The sequence below is a fragment of the Pimephales promelas genome, chromosome 11 (assembly GCF_988280905.1).
Source record: "Pimephales promelas chromosome 11, fPimPro1.hap1.1, whole genome shotgun sequence".
NCBI lineage: Eukaryota > Metazoa > Chordata > Actinopteri > Cypriniformes > Leuciscidae > Pimephales > Pimephales promelas.
The window spans coordinates 36,238,676-36,259,250 of NC_142779.1; the positions used below are offsets into that span (position 1 = coordinate 36,238,676).

General features: G+C 35.4%; 1 protein-coding gene and 1 long non-coding RNA gene across 7 annotated transcripts in view; one reads left to right on the forward strand and one right to left on the reverse strand.

The window, feature by feature from the left end:
* The window catches only part of dst (dystonin), a 302,233-nt gene that overhangs the window by 274,210 nt on the left and 7,448 nt on the right, over positions 1–20,575 (reverse strand). The window contains exon 1 of one of the 6 annotated variants that reach the window (XM_089117351.1): positions 14,631–14,777. The exons of the other annotated variants lie outside the window; for them this stretch is intronic. Coding sequence (XP_088973477.1) covers positions 14,631–14,718 — 88 coding nt within the window. The 5' untranslated portion in view covers positions 14,719–14,777. Of the gene's footprint in view, positions 1–14,630; positions 14,778–20,575 lie in introns of those variants that run through there. 6 annotated transcript variants of the gene reach the window in all.
* Positions 16,381–18,814, forward strand: LOC148977257 (uncharacterized). Its single transcript, XR_016145658.1, has 3 exons — positions 16,381–16,823; positions 17,855–17,967; positions 18,143–18,814. It is a non-coding gene; the product is annotated as an uncharacterized LOC148977257 (long non-coding RNA).

Consider the following 20,575-nt stretch of genomic DNA (forward strand, 5'->3'; position numbering starts at 1 on the left):
ACACAAGGCCATGCCATTGACGTTCTCCTCATTCCACAGCAGTGAGACGGCCAGGTCAGTGTGTGAAACACATCATCATCAGCCTGAAGAACTCAAACTACTGGAGTATCCCATGATCCCGCATCAGCACGCCATTAGAAGAGCTGCATCTTTATCAGGTTAACCGTCAGCATTAGCTGCAGGATGTTCTCCGGGGTCACATGACTGTGATGTGTATTGATCACCGCCTCAGTCTCTCTGTCTGATGAGGTGAAGGAACTACTGTGCGTTACTGTCACAGGTATAAAAGAGCACGATTAATTACTATTTTATTCTGTATGAATATTGCAGTATTTATTATTAATGGTTAATCTGTGCAAATCTTGCATCAGAATCACTTCCTCTTGCAGCATCTCGTCTGTGGTGACGAGGGCGGGGCTATAACCTGTCACTCACATCAGATCCACCAATAGCAGACCACAACCCATCCAATCCAAATCAAGCCCCGCCCACATTCACTCTTGTTCCGCAGAGAAGAAAAGAGCTAAAATAAATCCTCATTTGATCAAACTATTCACTGCTAAACGAGTCTCTCCATACTGAAGGAGAGGCTTTTAGAAATCTTTCTGTATCTGCTTGTTCGGGATTAAGGGGGTTTATGCAGGTATACTGCATACTGTGCATTATATTTGAATTGCATCTATGGAAAGAATGCCCAGATTTCCCAAAATGTGCAACTAGATCACACTGGTTGAGATACTGTATCCCACAATGCAACATGCTCAACTTGACCTTTCATTTCCAGTGTGGCATATAAACTGATCAGCAAGATATTTCAGTTCAGATATTTATACACAAAATTGCACTTAATTAAGAGCAAAATGACAGTTTATGATAACGGGCTCACTGAATTTAATGTGTACGTAATGAGTTAGTTCATAATACATTTATTTATACACTTAGAATGTTAAAAAAAATATGTTGTGTGTGTAAATTAAAATAAACCTAAATTAATAAATGTGTTAAAAGTAGAGTTAATTGTTATTTAATTTTAGCTATTGCATTAAGTATAATAACCCAATATTACATGTACATTATTACATTATAATATTGCATTAAAAACAGTCACCCTTTGGCATACAAATTATAAAAGGTGTAGCATGGTTATTATTGCTTATTAAAACTATTAAAACAGTTCCGTTAATTTGAATAAATCTCAAATCAAATAAAATGAAAAAATTTGTTTAAAATGTAAATGTTGCCTTAACCTAAAATTTGAAGTTGAATCACTAAAATTAAATAAAATAAATGTTAACTGGAAATATATGAAAACTAAAATAAATAACAATATAAATTAAACCTAAAAATAAGAATAATAATAAAATTACAAAAGCACATAAAGAAATTCCTAAACTAAATTTAACATTAAAAAATTGATAATAAAATAAAAAAAATTCAATTGTAGAGGGGAAAGTGTTTTGCATGACAACAACAGGTTTTCCCTTTTGCCCCATTGTATCGTGGGAAATGTACATTATTTGAAATATATCAATGATCATTTTAATCTTAAAGCGCATCTCATGTCCGTCCTCCGGCTGATCCTGCAGCACTGGGTGTGTTCCCGCATCCCAGTCCCGAGGGGCGGAGCTTGCGGATCACATGACCTCACTCAGACAGAGCTGAGCTGTGTGGAGCAGGGAGCGGCTCGCATGCTGAGACACACACACACACACACACACACACACACTCCAGGGAGCGTTATCATCCCAATCACTGCTCACTCACTCTCTGTCCTGCTGCAACTGTTCCCATTTATAATCTGGGATAGTCATCATTTTGATCAATAGCCAATGCATTCTTCAGACCAGACGTTTGCTCTCTAAGACGTAGTTTTTGTTTTCAGTGTTGGTGAGTGACGAAACAGACGAAATATGTTACAAACTAACATTTAAATGAGGTTCATTCATAACAACAACTTCCGATGTTTGAATGACATTTGTTCTTGTATTGTTTGTTTGTTTTTCGGTGGCCGCTTGCTTTAGCTTTTGTAAAGTCTGCTGTTGTGCCGGGAACAGCATCTGCAGACCCGCCGATGACATCATCACCCGCGCACAGCTGCCGCCTGCTCCCCCGGGAAATGACATCAGACTTGGGAAACGCTGGGAGAATCAGGAAACGGAGACGCTCTCTTTCTTTATTTTACCTCCCTACATTTACAATTATCCTAATAATTAGAATTAATATAGATATTTTAATTAAATATTTAATATGAATAACATTTTCCTTTTTTCTACAAAACACCACACTGTTCCTAAAACACATTATCAGCTCCAGTAAACACAATGAAGACCGCATCTGATTCCTGGATTAGCGTTTTATCAGTGCACCAGTTTATAAGGGGTACAATGGAGGCACTTTAATCAACTGATGCTTATAATTAATAATAAATGGATGCATAAATCGATTATTAAGATATCAGCACTTTTGCTGTTTCTAATGAGGCCTTGAAAATATAAATGTGTTTCTTTTAATGCTGAATGCAGCTGATTTGATCCGCCTGTTCAGTTTCTGTCTGAGTTTAGTATGACTTTAAACGAGTCACCGGTCAGTTTTGAAAGAGCCACAGCATGGCGTACTTATAGCTGCGTCTGCATCTTAATCTCAGATCAGAGAAGGTGTAGGCCGGATGAATGATGTAAATGATGTCCGTGTCCTCATCATGCGCTCGTGTCTCCTCAGCGGTTGCATAACTCCTCTCCTGACAGAAACACAGACCAATCCCCCTCTTCATGGACGACAGAGACGTGTGTGTGTGTGTGTGTGTGTGTGGGACTCGCTGTGGGCATGTTAGTGTTAAATTCTGTAAACGCCCCGTAAAGATCATTCCAGGACACCCCATTATTCTGTTCACACACACCAGAAGCACACACACACACACACACACAGCTCGTTACCACTCACAGTTATTACAGAAACCAGGATTATCTGACCTAGATGGAGGGATACACTTCAGCACTGTGACCCAATGGATGGATGGATGGATGGATGGATGAATGGATGGATGAATATATGGCGGATGTAAGGATGGATGGATGGATGGATGGATGGATGGATGGATGGATGGATGGATGGATGGATGGATGGAAGGAGGGAGGGATGGAGGGAGGGATGGATGGATGAATTGATGGATAAATGAATATATGGATGGATGTAAAGATGGATAGATGGAAGGAGGGATGGATGATGGATGGATGGATAAATAGATGGATGGATGAATAAATGGATGGAAGGGTGGATGAATAGATGGATGGATGAATATATGGATGGATGTAAAGATTGATGTAAAGATGGATAGATGGATGGATGGATGAATGAATGGATGGAGGGATGGATGTAAAGATGGAGGGAGGGATGGATGAATTGATGGATGAATGAATATATGGATGGATGTAAAGATGGATAAATGGAAGGAGGGAGGGATGGATGGATGGATAAATAGATGGATGGATGAATAAATGGATGGAAGGAGGGATGAATAGATGGATGGATGGATGAACTGATAGATGGATGAATATATAGATGGATGTAAAGATTGATGTAAAGATGGATGGATGGATGGATAAATAGATGGATGGAAGGAGGTATGAATAGATGGAGGGATGGATGGAGGGAGGGATAGATGAATAAATTGGAGGGATGTAAAGATTGATGTAAAGATGGATGGATGGATGGATGGATGGATGGATGGATGGATGGATGTAAAGATGGATGGATGGATGGATGGATGGATGGATGGATGGATGGATGAATATATGGATGGATGTAAAGATTGATGGATGGATGGATGGATGGATGAATATATGGATGGATGTAAAGATTGATGTAAAGATGGATGGATGAATAAATGGATAGATAGATAGATAGATAGATAGATAGATAGATAGATAGATAGATAGATAGATAGATAGATAGATGGATGGATGGATGGATGGATGGATGGATGGATGGATGGATGGATGGATGGATGGATGGATGGATGGATGGATGGATGGATGGATGGATGGATGGATGGATGGATGGATGGATGGATGGATGGATGGATGGATGGATGGATGGATGGATGGATGGATGGATGGATGGATGGATGGAGCGAGTGATAATGTGGTGAGCAGGGGCTGATGGGAGGAGGATGAACACAAAGACAGGCTTCATGCCTTGTGGTCATGTGATTAATCCAGTGTAAAATCCTCATAAGAGTGGCAATGCCTCCACTGTCAGAGGAATGAGGGGAATGTTCTGTCACTCTTCTTGTCCTCTATCTGAATGATGTAATGATGTTGAAGAGGATTATGGAGTTCATCTCTCTTCAGTGTTGATTTATTTCATCACCTTTGCTAATTGATAATGACACTAAGCCATATTCCTATTTTCGTTTTTTCCTATTAATCCTGCAGCCTTACACATATACTGCAATCTCATAATATCTGCCAGTCGGTAAAATGATGTCAAGGAGAAGATTGTGGCTGTGATGATTTTATAGCCGTGTGTTCAGACAACACACACGTCACGTGCACTGCATTAGACGTGAACACATGAATATACGCTTTATCAGCATTTCCTCATTTTATTTGAGAAAAAAAAAGTCAAAAACACTCTCTAACTTGAAGAAATTATGACAGATATATAATATTACTATAGAATAGAATGTCCTTAATAATAATGTAATTAGGGTGTGCAGAAACAGACTGAAGTTCACTGTTAATTATTAATAATCCACACAACAGTAACACACACAGGGCAGAGGAGAAACATCGTAACGCAAACATGACCGGACAACAAGAGGAGGAACTTAAATACTGACACAATTAAAGATAATTAATGAAACACACCTGAAACAAACAAACTAATCGCGGTTACCATGGTAACAAAGGAGTGGCGGGAAAATCAAACAAAGGAAGACATGTGACTTATGAAAACTGAACATAACTGTAACAAATAACAACAAATATAATATAATTTATCTAAACATTAAGGATTACGAGTTTTTGTCCATAAAGCCCAGAGCTGCGCTTCGCTCTGAAACACGCAGCGCATATATTTATTTCATTAAATCACAGCTTTTGCAATTTGATACTGACACAAAGTCATATTTCTATTACATACTATAATCTCGCAATATTTGCTAATCCGTGATGCGTCAAGAAAGAGACGTTGCATTGATTTGAGAGATATAATATTGTGCTCTTTATACTGCATATTCAGAACAATAGTGTAAAGTTATCCAGACATAGACACTGCCTTTGTGCACACATGCCTTTTTACCCAAAGAAATAGAAACCAGTCAATAAATGAAATAGCCAGAAGAAACAAATGTCCAAAACACTCATCTACACACAGCTGATCCCCATTAACATCACCGAAGGCCATGTGGACTCTTAGAGACTGTCTGATAAACAACAACACAGTGCGGATCTGTTTTAGAAAACCTTTAGAAAGTCTATTGGTAACACTTTACAATAAGGTTCATTAATTAACATTAGTAAATGCATTAACTAACATGAACTAACGATGAAAAAATGCATTAGTTACAGTGTTTATTAATCTTTGTTAAAGTTAGTTAATACAAAATCCAGCTGTTCATTGTGCATTCATGTTAGTTCACAGTCCAATGTTAACTAATACAACCTTTGATTTTAATAACGTATTAGTAAATGTTGGAATTAATATTAACTAAGATTAATAAAGGCTGAAGAACTATTGTTCACATATTGTACATGTTAACTAATGAACTTTATTGTAAAGTGTTACCGTGTTATTAGTGGTGTTTCCTAAGGCAAGCGGCACATTATTATTGCTCATATTCAATATTAGAGAACAGACCCCTAACCCTGTATATTGAACTTGACATGTAGTGTGACTTTAATATTGCTACTGCTCAGATATCAAGGCATAAAAATCGACTGCATCATTAGCCCCAGGTGTTATTTAATCAGTCTTATTTAAAGTGGGACAATATTGTGATTGTGATTTTATTGAATTGTATAGCTTGTTTGCACTTTTCTAAGCCATTGAAGTTGAACTTTTGCCTGCAGACGGGCAAAAAAGCCCACAGATTCACCATGAATGAGCGACCCAAATTCAACAGCGCAGGGTACAATAGAGACGGGGAGGTGGGCTCTTCTGAGCCAGTAAGCAACCAGCCTGAACACCCTAGCAACCGCATAGCAATGCCTTAGCAACCACACAGAACAAATGACTTTTGAACAGGCAAACTCCACTGACACTTCCTTCAGAGCGGGAAAAGCGCAGTTAGTGATTCACTGCAACATTACCCATAAATAATATATAATATATATTAGGGCTGTGCAAAAATTAATTGCGATTAATCGCATCCAAAATAAAAGTCTGTGTTTACATAATATATTTGTGTGTGCTGTATATGATTATTTTGTATATATAAATACCTATGCATGCATGTATATATTTAAGAATTATTTGCACTTAAATTCTGTATATATATATATATATATATATAAATACATAATCTATATTTTAGAAATATAAATATTTTATATATGAATAACACATTTTCTTCAATATATTCATGCATGTTTGTGTATTTATATATACAAAATAATTATATACAGCACACACAAATATATTATGTAAACACAGACTTTTATTTTGGATGCGATTAATCGCAATTAATTTTTGCACAGCCCTAATATATATAATATATAATATAACAACGCCTGCTGTATCATATTCATAATAATCAACGCGATCAACATCAACCTGCTGCTACTACACACCTTCTGTAATCTGATTGATAGTTATTAGCAAGTAAAAGATTGATTTACAGTATAAGTGATACGAATTTCGTATTAATATCAGCTTTTGCACAAAATTGAATTGAAATTTTTACTTCTTTGAGTATGAGCTCCATATTCTTATTATATCGTATTACATAGGCCTAATAAATGGGCCTGAGCTATCAAATATGAAACTCACCTCAACATAAAACACACATGCAAACCTTTTTTTTTCCAGAGATCAAATAAATAATTTGATTTTTATTCATATGTCAGGGATAAAAACTTCTAATATTCTAATAAAATCTTAATAAAAGGTAATAAACGCTAAAAATACATCATGGTTTCCAGAGCATAAATACAAATCTGAAACCTTTCTGAATCTGAGATAGTGTATTAGAAACACACACACACACACATTGAAACGCTCCTAGACCATGTTTGACTGTGTCATTCAGTGGTGGACGGTGGGTCATGTGACAGGTCATGTGACAGTGGACCCTTTGGCATTTGCTGTGCCAGTGTTTCAGTCTCCGTGACCCGGCGCCTCATCACAGGTGTGGTATTACACATTCCCGGCTGGACAGCTATTTATAAGCGTTACTTCAAGAGTTTACACTCGCTATGCGGAAAGAAACACTTTCCTCAGAAATAACACAACCATGACTATGAGGCAGCGGATATGAAGAGGGATTTAGAGGGTCATGGCATGAATTTAAATTTTACATTTTAATATGTTTTACTTATAATGTTAATAAAGTGTTTTGTACACATAAAAAAACATATATGATTGTTTTTTAAAAACGTGATTTACAGAGAAAGCATTATGAAATCGTTTGCTTCTGGTTTGTGATAAAGCTGCTGTCAGATCCTATCCTATACATTCAGACCGCAAGCAAAAGTGGCTCAAATCCTACGGTTTGCTCATTTGCGACTTTTTTATATATATATATATATATATATATATATATATATATATATATAAAAGTGCGAACACAAACTATGCAAACACAGGAATCGATAAGTATAAATTTTAATTTTATAACAAGTATCCGATTCCTGACCTTAAAGGAGTAGTTCACTTTTGAAAAAGCTTTTGCTGATAATTTACTCGCCCCCGTGTCATCCAAGATGTCCATGTCTTTCTTTCTTCAGTCGAAAAGAAATGAAGGTTTTTGATGAAAACATTCCAGGATTTTCTCCATATAATGGACTTCAATGGGAACCAAACGGTTCAAGGTCCAAAAGACAGTTAATAACAGATTCAGATGCAGCTTCAAATGTCTTTAAACGACACCAGACGATGAATAAGGGTCTTATCAAGCGAAACGATCGGTTATTTCAAAACTTATTCCAAAAATGTAACTTTTCTAAGGACAAATGCTAGCCTTGCTCTATTCTGTGAGGCGCGTTTGTAACGTCACGTAATACGTAATTACGTTCAAAAGGTCACAGAGTCAGTGTTTACAAGTTGAACGTGCAAACTAACTCAAACGCCGTTTACAAAAAAAGGAATTAAAAGGTAAAACAACGATGTCGGACGATTTTGATTCTGTACTTCCGGCTACGTCGCCCGTGACCTTTTGAACGTAATTACGTATTACGTGACGTTACAAACGCGCCTCACAGAATAGAGCAAGGCTAGCATTTGTCCTTAGAAAAGTTACATTTTTGGAATAAGTTTTGAAATAACCGATCGTTACGCTAGATAAGACCCTTATTCATCGTCTGGTGTCGTTTAAAGCCCTTTGAACAGTTTGCACTGAAACTGTCTTTTGGACCTTGAACCGTTTGGTTCCCATTGAAGTCCATTATATGGAGAAAATCCTGGAATGTTTTCATCAAAAACCTTAATTTCTTTTCGACTGAAGAAAGAAAGACATGGACATCTTGGATGACATGGGGGCGAGTAAATTATCAGCAAAAGTTTTTTCAAAAGTGAACTACTCCTTTCAGTATCAGATTCCAGAATGAAAAAATAAACTTTAAAGCAGAGATTTTATTCTTCCAACAACAAAGACTCTGGGATATCAAACATAGCAGCCAGAAATAGATCGATGCAAAAACTCCCCCAGATGAAGGCACTCTCATAGACGGGACACTGGATTTTGACGTGCCTTGATGTCTTTTTTAGGTTTTTGGACTCTTGTTGTGTCTCAGAGAGGCATTTAACACATCATTTCACACCAAGACACCCTCGAACACCACAAAACTCACTACAGCGAGTCTAAAACCTGAGAAAGATGTGCATGAAAGTAGCAAAATATGTGACGGCAGATGAATTAAATCCATCTGACCCGGTTAAACGCAACGTGTCTGAGCGTATGAACTAAATATATCACGGCCCTGTATTTTACTACAGCTAATAAGTACAAACACTACTGGCTCTTTTATGCAAATTAGCTCTCTGGAAATCCCGATTTTCTGCAATACCCTAATCCTCATAGTACTGTGCTTTACACAGACAAAACAACATGCAATCACCAGAAAGGGCTAATATTTCAAATCCCCAGGTTGCTTTTCTTCTCTGCCGTTCACACACATAACAACTCGGTCTCATAAATCACAAAAGCAGTCGAACGGATGTAAGACGTGTTGGTTCTGTGTAGTATGCATGAAAAGAGCTTCTCATCTGAGGAGAGACGCACCCACTCCTAAGCACACCTTGAGCTTTCTTAATAAGACAAAGGCTTATGCAATTTATGACGGAGACCTGTTCGTACGTCTCCAGGCCTGAGCGATGGTAACGTGCATGAGCTGAAGAAGGATCCAGTCTCGAATGTACAGGACTATTTAAACGTGCGGATCAAAAGTACAACATTAAGACGTTTTGAAAGGAAGCGATTTAATCTCATCTTGGATGAAACGCCTCTGATTTACAACAATGCCACTCCAAGAAAACCCAATTATCCAGGTATTGTACCACACATATTCAGTGCTACTTATCTCGAAACCAAAAACCAACTCAATTCCATACAGTAACAAGACACGAACCGTCAAATCTACCAAAAGCCAGTCTCTCTTGCTCAAATCCAAAGTAAATGTCAGTGAACATGAACATGTCAGTGCATCAGAAGGACAAGTGCTGACTCAACACGACTCAAAATGCTTAGTCATGTTCTCAATACAACAGTGAACTATGGAGAAAGTTTTGATGTAAACTCTGGAGAAAGTTTTGATGACAATTGTAGGTTACACACCTTAGTGTGTGTGGGAGTTTGAATGGATTTTTGGATTTTTCTCCATATAATGGACTTCAATGGGGACCAAACGGTTCAAGGTCCAAATGAGAGTTTCAGTGCAAACTGTTCAAATGGCTTTAAACGATTCCACACATTGAATAAGGGTCTTATCAAGGACCATTTGAGCTTATAAAACTTAAACTTTGTTATTTATTTATTAAATGAGCGATCGTTTCGCTTGATAAGACCCTTGTTCATCGTCTGGACTCGTTTAAAGCCCTTTGAACAGTTTGCACTGAAACTGTCTTTTGGACCTTGAACCGTTTGGTTCCCATTGAAGTCCATTATATGGAGAAAATCCTGGAATGTTTTCATCAAAAACCTTCATTTCTTTTCGACTGAAGAAAGAAAGACATGGACATCTTGGACGACATGGGGGCGAGTAAATCATTTTTTTAAAAGTGAACTACTCCTTTAAGGAAACCTGTACATGCATATTATGTTCAACTTGTTCAACCATTTAGCATATAGATTTCTGTGATGAACTAATGTTGTGTGCGTGAGACTATTCAACAGAGACTCATTATGATCAATAAGACATGAGCAGCAGATCATGTAGGAACAGCAGAGAGCTGACATAATCATTTGCAAATCTGCAAAACTGCTTTTGTGATGTGTACGAATCACACGATGATGTGAAGATTGAACAGGCCGTTTTGAGAATTTCAGTTCTGATCTGAGAAATGCACCAAAGCGACTGAGAAAATGTACACAATAAATAAATCATCACTGCAACAATGAAAACATTGTGAGAATAAATAGAGATGCACCGATATAATCGATGTGGTCTGATGATCAGGGCTGATTATCTCCGCCAATCAGAAGCGAGGCAAACGAGACCGCAACTCATACTGTGTGTGAAGAAAATCTCTCTCATGTTGAATTTAGGGCAAGTTAACGTGACAATAACGCATTAAGAGTTTAAAAATAGCTTCATAAAAGCAGGGTTTCAGTTCAGGGTTGTCGGTCCGTGTTTTTCCCTTCATCAAACATGACTTTGAACGCCTCGCATCCAATAATCACAGGAGCTTTGTGTGCGTTACTTCTGATAAGCCTTATCTTTCATATTCGGTCCATTTTATCTTGAAATTCAAACAATAAAAGGCGTTTTGTTCTCTTAAATGTGACGTGAGATCGCAGTATACTTAAGTTTGACAAGATACAGGCCAATAGATCCTTATGGACCACACCCATAAACATTTCGGACCATATTTGCTAAAAGATTAAATTAATCTAAACTTCATTTGATAAAATTTTGCCAGGAGCATCTTAAAGGGATAGTTCACTTTGAAATTGATTTTTGGTATGAGCGGAGCTCAAGCCTTTTCTTCCACTTTATTACAAGTTATAGCATGAAACAAATGCATGAGCATCAGAAAGTGTGTTGAAATATACAGTACAACTTACTGTCTCATGTAATCTCTCAATCTGTGTTTCAACCGCAGAAAGACGCCAATAAAACAGCTTGTGAACAATGTTGCGTTTCCCTCAGGAAAGTTCTCCAGTGTTCATTAGTTATCTGGAAAAACCCCAGAGACGAGTCTATTTACTCAGAATCACACATGTACGTTTCAATAAATTATGTTAAACTAATTTTATCTGAAAATAAACAGCAGTTGAGTGTAATAGTTTGGGCTTTGTTGTTTATAATAATAAAATCTTTCCTGTGTAGTTTACAGCATTAGTTGTGAGAGCTTTTTTTCAGATCATTTTTGCCAAATATCATATATATACATATATATTGCTAGATGTAGTTACCCTCTCCACACACTCTTAGAAGAAAAGGTTCTATATAGAACCTTAAAAGGTTCTATCAGCGCTACATATATGGAACCCCTAAAAGGTTCTATACACTCTTAAAAAAAGGGTTCCTCTGGGTAGAACCCTTGGCCAATAGAACCTTTTACCAAAGAAAAAATGATTCTATATAGAACCATTTTGGAGTTCCATATATGAAGCGGGGGATGGAACCATTTATGGTTCTAAATAGAACCATTTCTTCTAACATATGAAGTGTACATTGACTGTAGATCACATTATGCTTGACAGCTTCGCCAACACTGACCCGTCCTGCCCACGTCGAGCTGCACAACACACACACACACGAGTGTTCACAGTACGGCTAAAGAGAGACATTTAGCGCGCGAGAAAGGGCCAGACAGTGCATGTGAACATCTTTTGTTCTGAGAACAGCTCCATCAGTGTTCCCGCACAACTTCACGACGTCACGTCCAGGAATGTTTCCATTAAACATCAATTTTATCATTGTCAGTGTTTCCCACTCTCTGGAGAACTCAGACTGCATGAACAGATCCTGACCAGCGGACTGAAGGGGAAACTCAGCATTGCTGAATGACATTCATATTCACATTTTATGCACTTCATTAAAAAATGAAGCTGTGATGAACTCACTTCACAGTTTTTTCAAATATGGGATTTTCTGGTGATGATTTTAGAGGAAGAGCATCACAGTTTCCAGTGTGTCTTAAGCGTCGCTCACGTGGTTTAGAAGTCATTGTTACTGGAAGAAGAGCTAAAACTGGATTCAACGTGAGGAAAATCGTGTCATTAATGCCTTAACTAAGAATAAAGCACAATGTCTAATTAAAATGAAATGTGCTTTTCTTCAATGTACTGCATTTATTATCGTTTTTGCGACTGGTTTGTCATTAAAATCACAACTGACATCGCCAAGAAAGAGTTACAGTAAACAAGTGAGGCTATTATGTGTTTAATCTTCCTTAAAGCAAAAAGATTTGTTTATGAAAGATTTCTTTCAGGAAACACCACAACCTCATTGCAGCTATAGCATAAACTAAAGCACATGATACACCAGTATTCAATATTCACACAATAAATCATTGTGTTGATCATAGTTTTAAACGTCCATAGAAAATGTTATTATGATTCATCTCTCAATTTCCACAGAGAAGGGTTAAAACGTTTTACTAATAGGCACATTTTGCATTATTGAATGAAATGATTGTATTTTCAAATACATGCCATCAAAAGCAATATATAGATAAGGCAAAAGCCTCTAAATGCCATTTGAAATTTTCTTCTTTAATGATGATTTTTATCAAGCTTGTATATTTAAGTTCAGTGATTTCACTTAAATGGCAATGATAATCACCTATTAATTGTTATTTAAGTGAAATTACTGAACTTAAATATACAAGTTTGATAAAAATCATCATTAAAGAAGAAAATTTCAAATAGCATTTAGAGGCTTGCATCTGAACTCTTCATATATTCATTTGTTATCCCTCAATATGGTCTGCCTCTGCTTCCCCAGCACTAGTCGACAGCCAGGCTTGTTAACGGCGACCAATAAACTAGCTCTGATAACCTCTGACCTCTAGTCACACACTTCTGACACACAAAAAAAGAGGACTTTTAACATCGCTGATTTGTGATTCCAGAAAATCAGGAATTTTTGGGTGTTTTCAACACTGTTCGTGTCTGTCAACCAACACAAAAACAGCTCAAATACAGAAAAACTAAAGATAAAGAAGACAAATAATAAAGATAAAAATGTATTTGTCAAGAATATTGCCTGCAGAAAGCAAAACTCCCAGAATCAATGACCCTTAATCATATGACTGCAGCAGCCTCACACACACACACACACACACACACAGCTGACTGTGAGCTTATGTCCTCAACAGCTGATAGACTCTCTTCTGCTACAAATCACCAGAAACAGACACTCAATAATCATCATATTCCTGATGTGTGTGTGTTAGCTCGACCTAAACACACGACTAATGATCATAAGGCCATTGTAAATGCATGAAGCATTCAGAGACAACACAACACGCCGATCAATAATCACAATTTCACAATGGGCTTAAATTACAAACATCAGGAGCAATTTACTATTTAGGTTTCATTTATTACCATGAACTAACAATTATAATACTTCTAATACATTTATTAATCTAAATTTCAGCATTTAATAATACATGATTTAAAAAAAAATATATGTTAATGTTATTTAATGATCAATAGTGTAACAAATGCATTGCTCATTGTAGGTAAATATTTAACCTGTAGTGTTACCCAAAAGTCTATAATACATAAACAGAGTGATATCTGTAACTAATATATATTTGTAATAAAATTTCTGCCAAACAGAAATGCTTTGTGTTATATACATTATACAAAGTAACCGGTTTCTGCATTTGCACTTAGGCTATAGAAGAAAAATAAGGACAAATGTAGGCTATTTGAAACAAAATAAGCATGCTGACTTGCACTAATTGAACATTTTCAATGTTTAATATTCTGCCAAATTTGGATTTATGTCGAATATTATATATTTTCAATATATACTGAATATTTTAGAAGTGTAGGATTGATGATTTTTTTATTAATGAAAATGAGTGAAAATGAACGCCTGAAAATTATTTATTATTTTTTATTTATTATTATTATTATTATTTATTCATTTAGTGCAATTCAACATGCTTTGTAAACAACGACCCTCACATGCTGGCGTTCTGACACCGTTAACTCTCGCGCTGCCCATCGGGAACGACAGGGTTATTAGGCAAAATCCCCCCCGTTTCTTTCACAAACTGAACTGATTCTTTACCTTTATACTTCTCGAGCACATCCTCGTACGCCTGGAGATACTCCAACTCGTCGGCGAGCATGTACGGACCCGGTCCGTAACGGGCCATTACCGGAGCGGTCGAGACTGGTCATTTACCGAACTGAAGCCCTGCCCGAGTGACCGAGCGAGGGAGCGATCAGCGCGGTGACCGGCGACGCCCCTGCCGCCCGCCTACATCCACAACCCGGCCAATGAACGGGCTTCCTCCCTTCAGCCGGTCTCTCCGCGTGCGCCCGGTACGAGGACGAGCTGTGTGTTATATCAGTCACTGTCGTTTACTGTGTGTGTATCATCACTCCCAGAAATAACAAAAATCTGTATGATATGAGATTTTGCAGGCTCATTTTTTTTTACAAATTATAGCTATTCTTTTTGACACTGTGCAACGTGTTGTTCAGCATTCATCCGGAATGCTATATATATCAAATATGCGTAATATGCACTTGATAATGTGTCATCATCATGCTCATGCACAGTCATCCTCTATTTTCGACGCGCGCTCCTGTTCACTGGCTGCCATGTGTCTGTGCGCGTGCACGTGCTCTCCAAGGTCCTAGAACCAGAAGATTCATGATTCCCGTCCTCGGCTTCACACTGGCCCAGGTGAAAAAGACGTTGTATTAAATGTATTAAAAATATATTTGAAATACAAATAGTGTGTTTATAATACATTTGTATTTACAACATGCTTATTTAAAGTGTACTAAAAATGTATTTTATTGCATTTTAGTATATTTCTAAAAAGTATACTAGAAGTACATTGGTAATAAATATATATTTAATTACACTTTTAAGAAATATACTATAGAAAAGCATACTTTTAATGTATTTATAAAAAGTATATTAGTAATATATTGGTAATAAATGTATGCTTTATTATATTTTTAATAAATATGCTAATGATAATTATACTTTAAATGTATTTCTAAAAAGTATATTAGAACTACATTGGTAATAAATATATGTTTAAATACACTTTTAAGAAATACACTATAGAAAAGCATACTTTTAATGTATTTCTAAAAAAGTATATTATTAGTACATTGGTAATAAATGTATGCTTAATTATATTTTTAATAAATATGCTAATGACAATCATGCTTTAAATATGTTTCTAAAAAGTGTACTAGAAGTACATTGGTATTTAATTACATTTTTAAGAAATATGCTAAATACAAACATTTTAATTGTATTTAAAATGTTTTACTAGAAACGCAATGCTAATAAATATACACTTAATTACACTTTTAGAAATATGCTAAAAACAAACATAGTTTTAGTGAAATTTTAGTGTATTTGCAGAAAGCATACTTGTTGCTAAATTAAAGTAATTTTTGTGTTTACTTTGTGTGTATAGCAATTTGTAACCTTATAACTTATTTAACCTTGTATAGGACTAGAGCAATATATTTTTAATATTTATGTTATACTGTACAGTAGCATGTGCTTCAGCCCTGCTTTAAAAAAATATTGTGAAAAACAAATGAGACATATATATATATATATATATATATATATATATATATATATATAAAGTTTAAAAATTAAGTAATGCACTTCTATACTTCTGCATTAATTAATCAAATAGTCTTTTCCACAAAACAAGTGAATACCAGTACTTGCACACATCAACATAAAAGATCAGGTACATACTAGAAAAACAAAACAAATTTGTTAAAGCTTGACTCTTACATTTGTTTAGCCAAAATGAATAAAAAACCTGTTTATAAAGCATGTTATGTTTATATTAACAGAGTTGTTTCTTTTTTTGTGGCCGTTAGTTAGTTAGTATTTCCAGCTGCATTCATTTGGACCAATCAGAGCCAATCTTTTCAAAACAAGCTTGCCGGCAATTGTCCAATCACACACTGCTATTTGAACTTACATGTTGGGCGGGGCGCGGACAGCGGATACTGACTGTCTGTGGTATTCCGTTATAGCTTCGGATATTTCAACAGAAATCATGTATTTTCCAAATTTTGCTTTGTTATTTCACTGACTCGGACCTAGTGAATGTGGATAGCACCGATCTAATATTAAGAGAACACACGAGCAGATTACCAGGTCGTCAGCTCCCGCGAACAATTTAGCAGTGAAGAGGACAACGCAGAGCTGCGCCGCCACGACATGGACAGAGCAAACTACTGCTAGAAAAGATCTTACTTCTTGGTGGTAAGTTTATTTGTTTAAGTGATTAGTATAATTGGCTTTATTCTCACTTTGGGTTTAGAAAATATTTTCAGAAGTTGATGTCGGTGGATTACTGCGTTTCTGTTGATTTGACACTAAAGCGAGTTATCGTCTATCCATTGACGTCTATCAACTTAATGTTATAGATCTAGACAGTGACATAAAACAACTATAAAAACATTGCACACTGTGTTTGCAGAAAAAAAGGTTATTTAGGTGATTACACAACAGGCTTGATTGTCCCTAAGTAACGTCTTGTGTTTTAAATATTATAATATATTTTAAGCTCTAATAAAACTTACACATTTGTGATATTTAATTCATAGTAAAATCGAATTAATTATTAGTAGGCTGTCAGTTTTCATGTCAATTCAATAAATAAATAAAGTTGTAATCACCAACTATAAGCTTTCACAAAACCAATTATTAAATATCTTGCACTGAGAAATTAAAACGATGTTAAATAATGAAATGAGAGATTTTATATTTAATATTTAGCCTAGCCAAGGAATTTGCACATTGCAAAGACATTTTTTTATTAAACCTGTGAGTAGATGAGGAGTAAGTAGTAGTTGATCCTCTTGATTTGTAACTTTTTGTTGGTGAAAAACAACAAAAACAGTCAATATAGTGTGTCATGTAGCAGCTAGTTAAGTGACCTATTATATATTAACACGTATTTGAAAAATGAATATGTATTTTGCCTGATTATGCATTGAATTATGCAATCGCATAATCGTGTTTTTCTCGAGGTACTGATTTATATGATTTTATGTGTGGTATTCAGCTTTTTTACATTTAATCAAGTCGTTATCAGCTGTCACCAACTTGTAACTTTCAATAGAATGTTCTGTCTTTATTAATAATGAATAATTACTTTAACAATAGCGTGGAAGTTACAGTAATGGTTCGTTAAATCATTTAAACAAAATACAAATTATATATGAAGAACACAAACTAGTGTTTGTTCTGCCCTAACTTTGTATAACATGCAACTTTATTTTTTCTTGTAGAGCTTCCAGGGATATTATCATCTCTCAAAGAGGCCCTGGAGTCCATGAAACGAGGTTCATTCAGCTCAAGCCCAAGATCATCTGAGCTGTGTCTTCCTGAAACCTCAGAAATGGTTAGAAAATTCTTTATGATAAAGAAAAATCCTATTTGTTATAATAATTATATCTGACTTTTTGTGCACTAATACTTCAGTAAGTGTTCTGAATTAAGTAACAAAGTGACAGCTTTTTATTAGAATTATAAATGAACAAGTTTATACTAATGCTTGTTTTTTTTATTCTTTCCAGATTTCCCTCTGTGTTTCTGATGTCCCCAAAAGAGTCTATGGCAGACTGAACAAGTCACGAACTTCTCTTTTTACTCACGACTTGGCCACTTTACTTTTTGCTATTGTATTTCACTTTGTTTGACTTAAAGGATTAGTTCACTTAAAAAAAAAAACTTTTGCTGATAACTTACTCACCCCCATGCCAAGATATCCATGTCATTCTTTCTTCAGTTGAAAAGAAATTAAGGTTTTTGATGAAAACATTTCAGGATTTTCTCCATATGGACTTCATTGGGAACCAAACGGTTCAAGGTCCAAAAGACAGTTTCTGTGCAAACTGTTCAAAGGGCTTTAAACGATTCCAGACGATGAATAAGGGTCTTATCAAGCGAAACGATCGGTCATTTAAAAAAAAAAAAAACAACGTTTAAGTTTTATAAGCTCAAATGGTCGCCTTGCTCTGTTCTGTTATGCATGTTCATAACTCTCCTATTCAAACTCGTTCATCAAAATTAACAAATCTTTTTCTGAGTCATTAGGTTCATTCAACGAACGAAATGAATGAATTGACTTGAAAAAAGATTTGTCAGGGCTGCCAACTCTCAAGCATTCAGCACGAGACTCTCGCAATTGAGCAATTCTCATGCTTTCACGACAAATTGACTGTTAGCCATTGGACCTTGAACCGTTTTGTTCCTAGTGAAGTCCATTATATGGAGAAAAATGCTGGAATGTTTTCATCAAAAACCTTAATTCCTTTTCGACTGAAGAAAGAAAGACATGGACATCTTGGAAGACATGGGGGTGAGTAAATTATCAGCAAAAGTTTTTTTTAAAAAAGTGAACTACTCCTTTCAGTTAGTTTATTTATTTATTTATTTATTTATTTTTTGTTCTGTTTAATACCTCTGCAAATCAATGCATTTTATGTTAATGTATTTTGTTTAGTTTTCATAATGCTTTACTGATGTAGTGCAATAAAGTTTATCTTTCAAAGAGTGTTTGTGTGTTTTGTAGAAATATTTTTTTACTGGGTTTTGTTGAATTAAAATGTTTAACTGTATTTTTAATACATTAAAATATATTATTTTTATATTAAATGGTTTTTGGAAAAAATATATTTTTAATATGTTAATACTGGGTCCTATAGTGTTCTACTAATACATTATTAATAAGCTGAAATTATATTTAAAATATACTTAGAACGCATTAATGTGAAGCTAAAATATACTAATGCTGTATTTCTAAAGTCGATTTAAAGTGTATTAAAATACACTTTAAATAAGTGCTATTATATTACATTAAATGTACTTAAAATGGTTCCATTTTAGCACAATTTAATATAATAAAATATATTACTATTACCTTAAAATTGAACTTAAATACATATTAAAGTACACTTAATATACTTGAAGTTGTTTCAATTTAGCACATTTAATACATATTTAATACGGTGCACTTAAAATACATTAAGTATATCAAAATAAGTACAATTTAAATACATTTCCTTTTCACCTGGGGGGAACATGATGAGCCTCAAATACTGTCTTTACAACATCTCTTCCAGCAGAAGCAGAGCAATCCGAACTCCCATAACACTTCAGCCCATGCAGCTCTCTTTCTAATCTCACAACAATGCATGTTATTTTATCTGTCTATTTATTATTTCTCATAGAAATACCAAATGATGAACTGCAGACTGTTTGTATAGGCTATGTTTTTAGATAGATAGATAGATAGATAGATAGATAGATAGATAGATAGATAGATAGATAGATAGATAGATAGATAGATAGATAGATAGATAGATAGATAGACAGACAGACAGACAGACAGACAGACAGACAGACAGACAGACAGACAGACAGACAGACAGACAGACAGACAGACAGACAGACAGACAGACAGACAGACAGACAGACAGACAGATAGATAGATAGATAGATAGATAGATAGATAGATAGGACAGACGGTTAGACGGATGGATGGATGGATGGATGGATGGATGGATAGATAGATAGAACAGACGGACAGACGGATAGACGGATAGATAGATAGATAGATAGATAGATAGATAGATAGATAGATAGATAGATAGATAGATAGATAGATAGATAGATAGATAGATAGATAGATAGATAGATAGATAGATAGATAGGACAGACGGACAGACGGTTAGACGGATGGATGGATGGATAGATAGATAGATAGATAGATAGATAGATAGATAGATAGATAGATAGATAGATAGATAGATAGATAGATAGATAGATAGATAGATAGATAGATAGATAGGACGGACGGACGGATGGACGGACGGACAGATAGATAGATAGATAGATAGGACAGACGGATAGACTGATGGATGGATGGATAGATAGATAGATAGATAGATAGATAGATAGATAGATAGATAGATAGATAGATAGATAGATAGATAGATAGATAGATA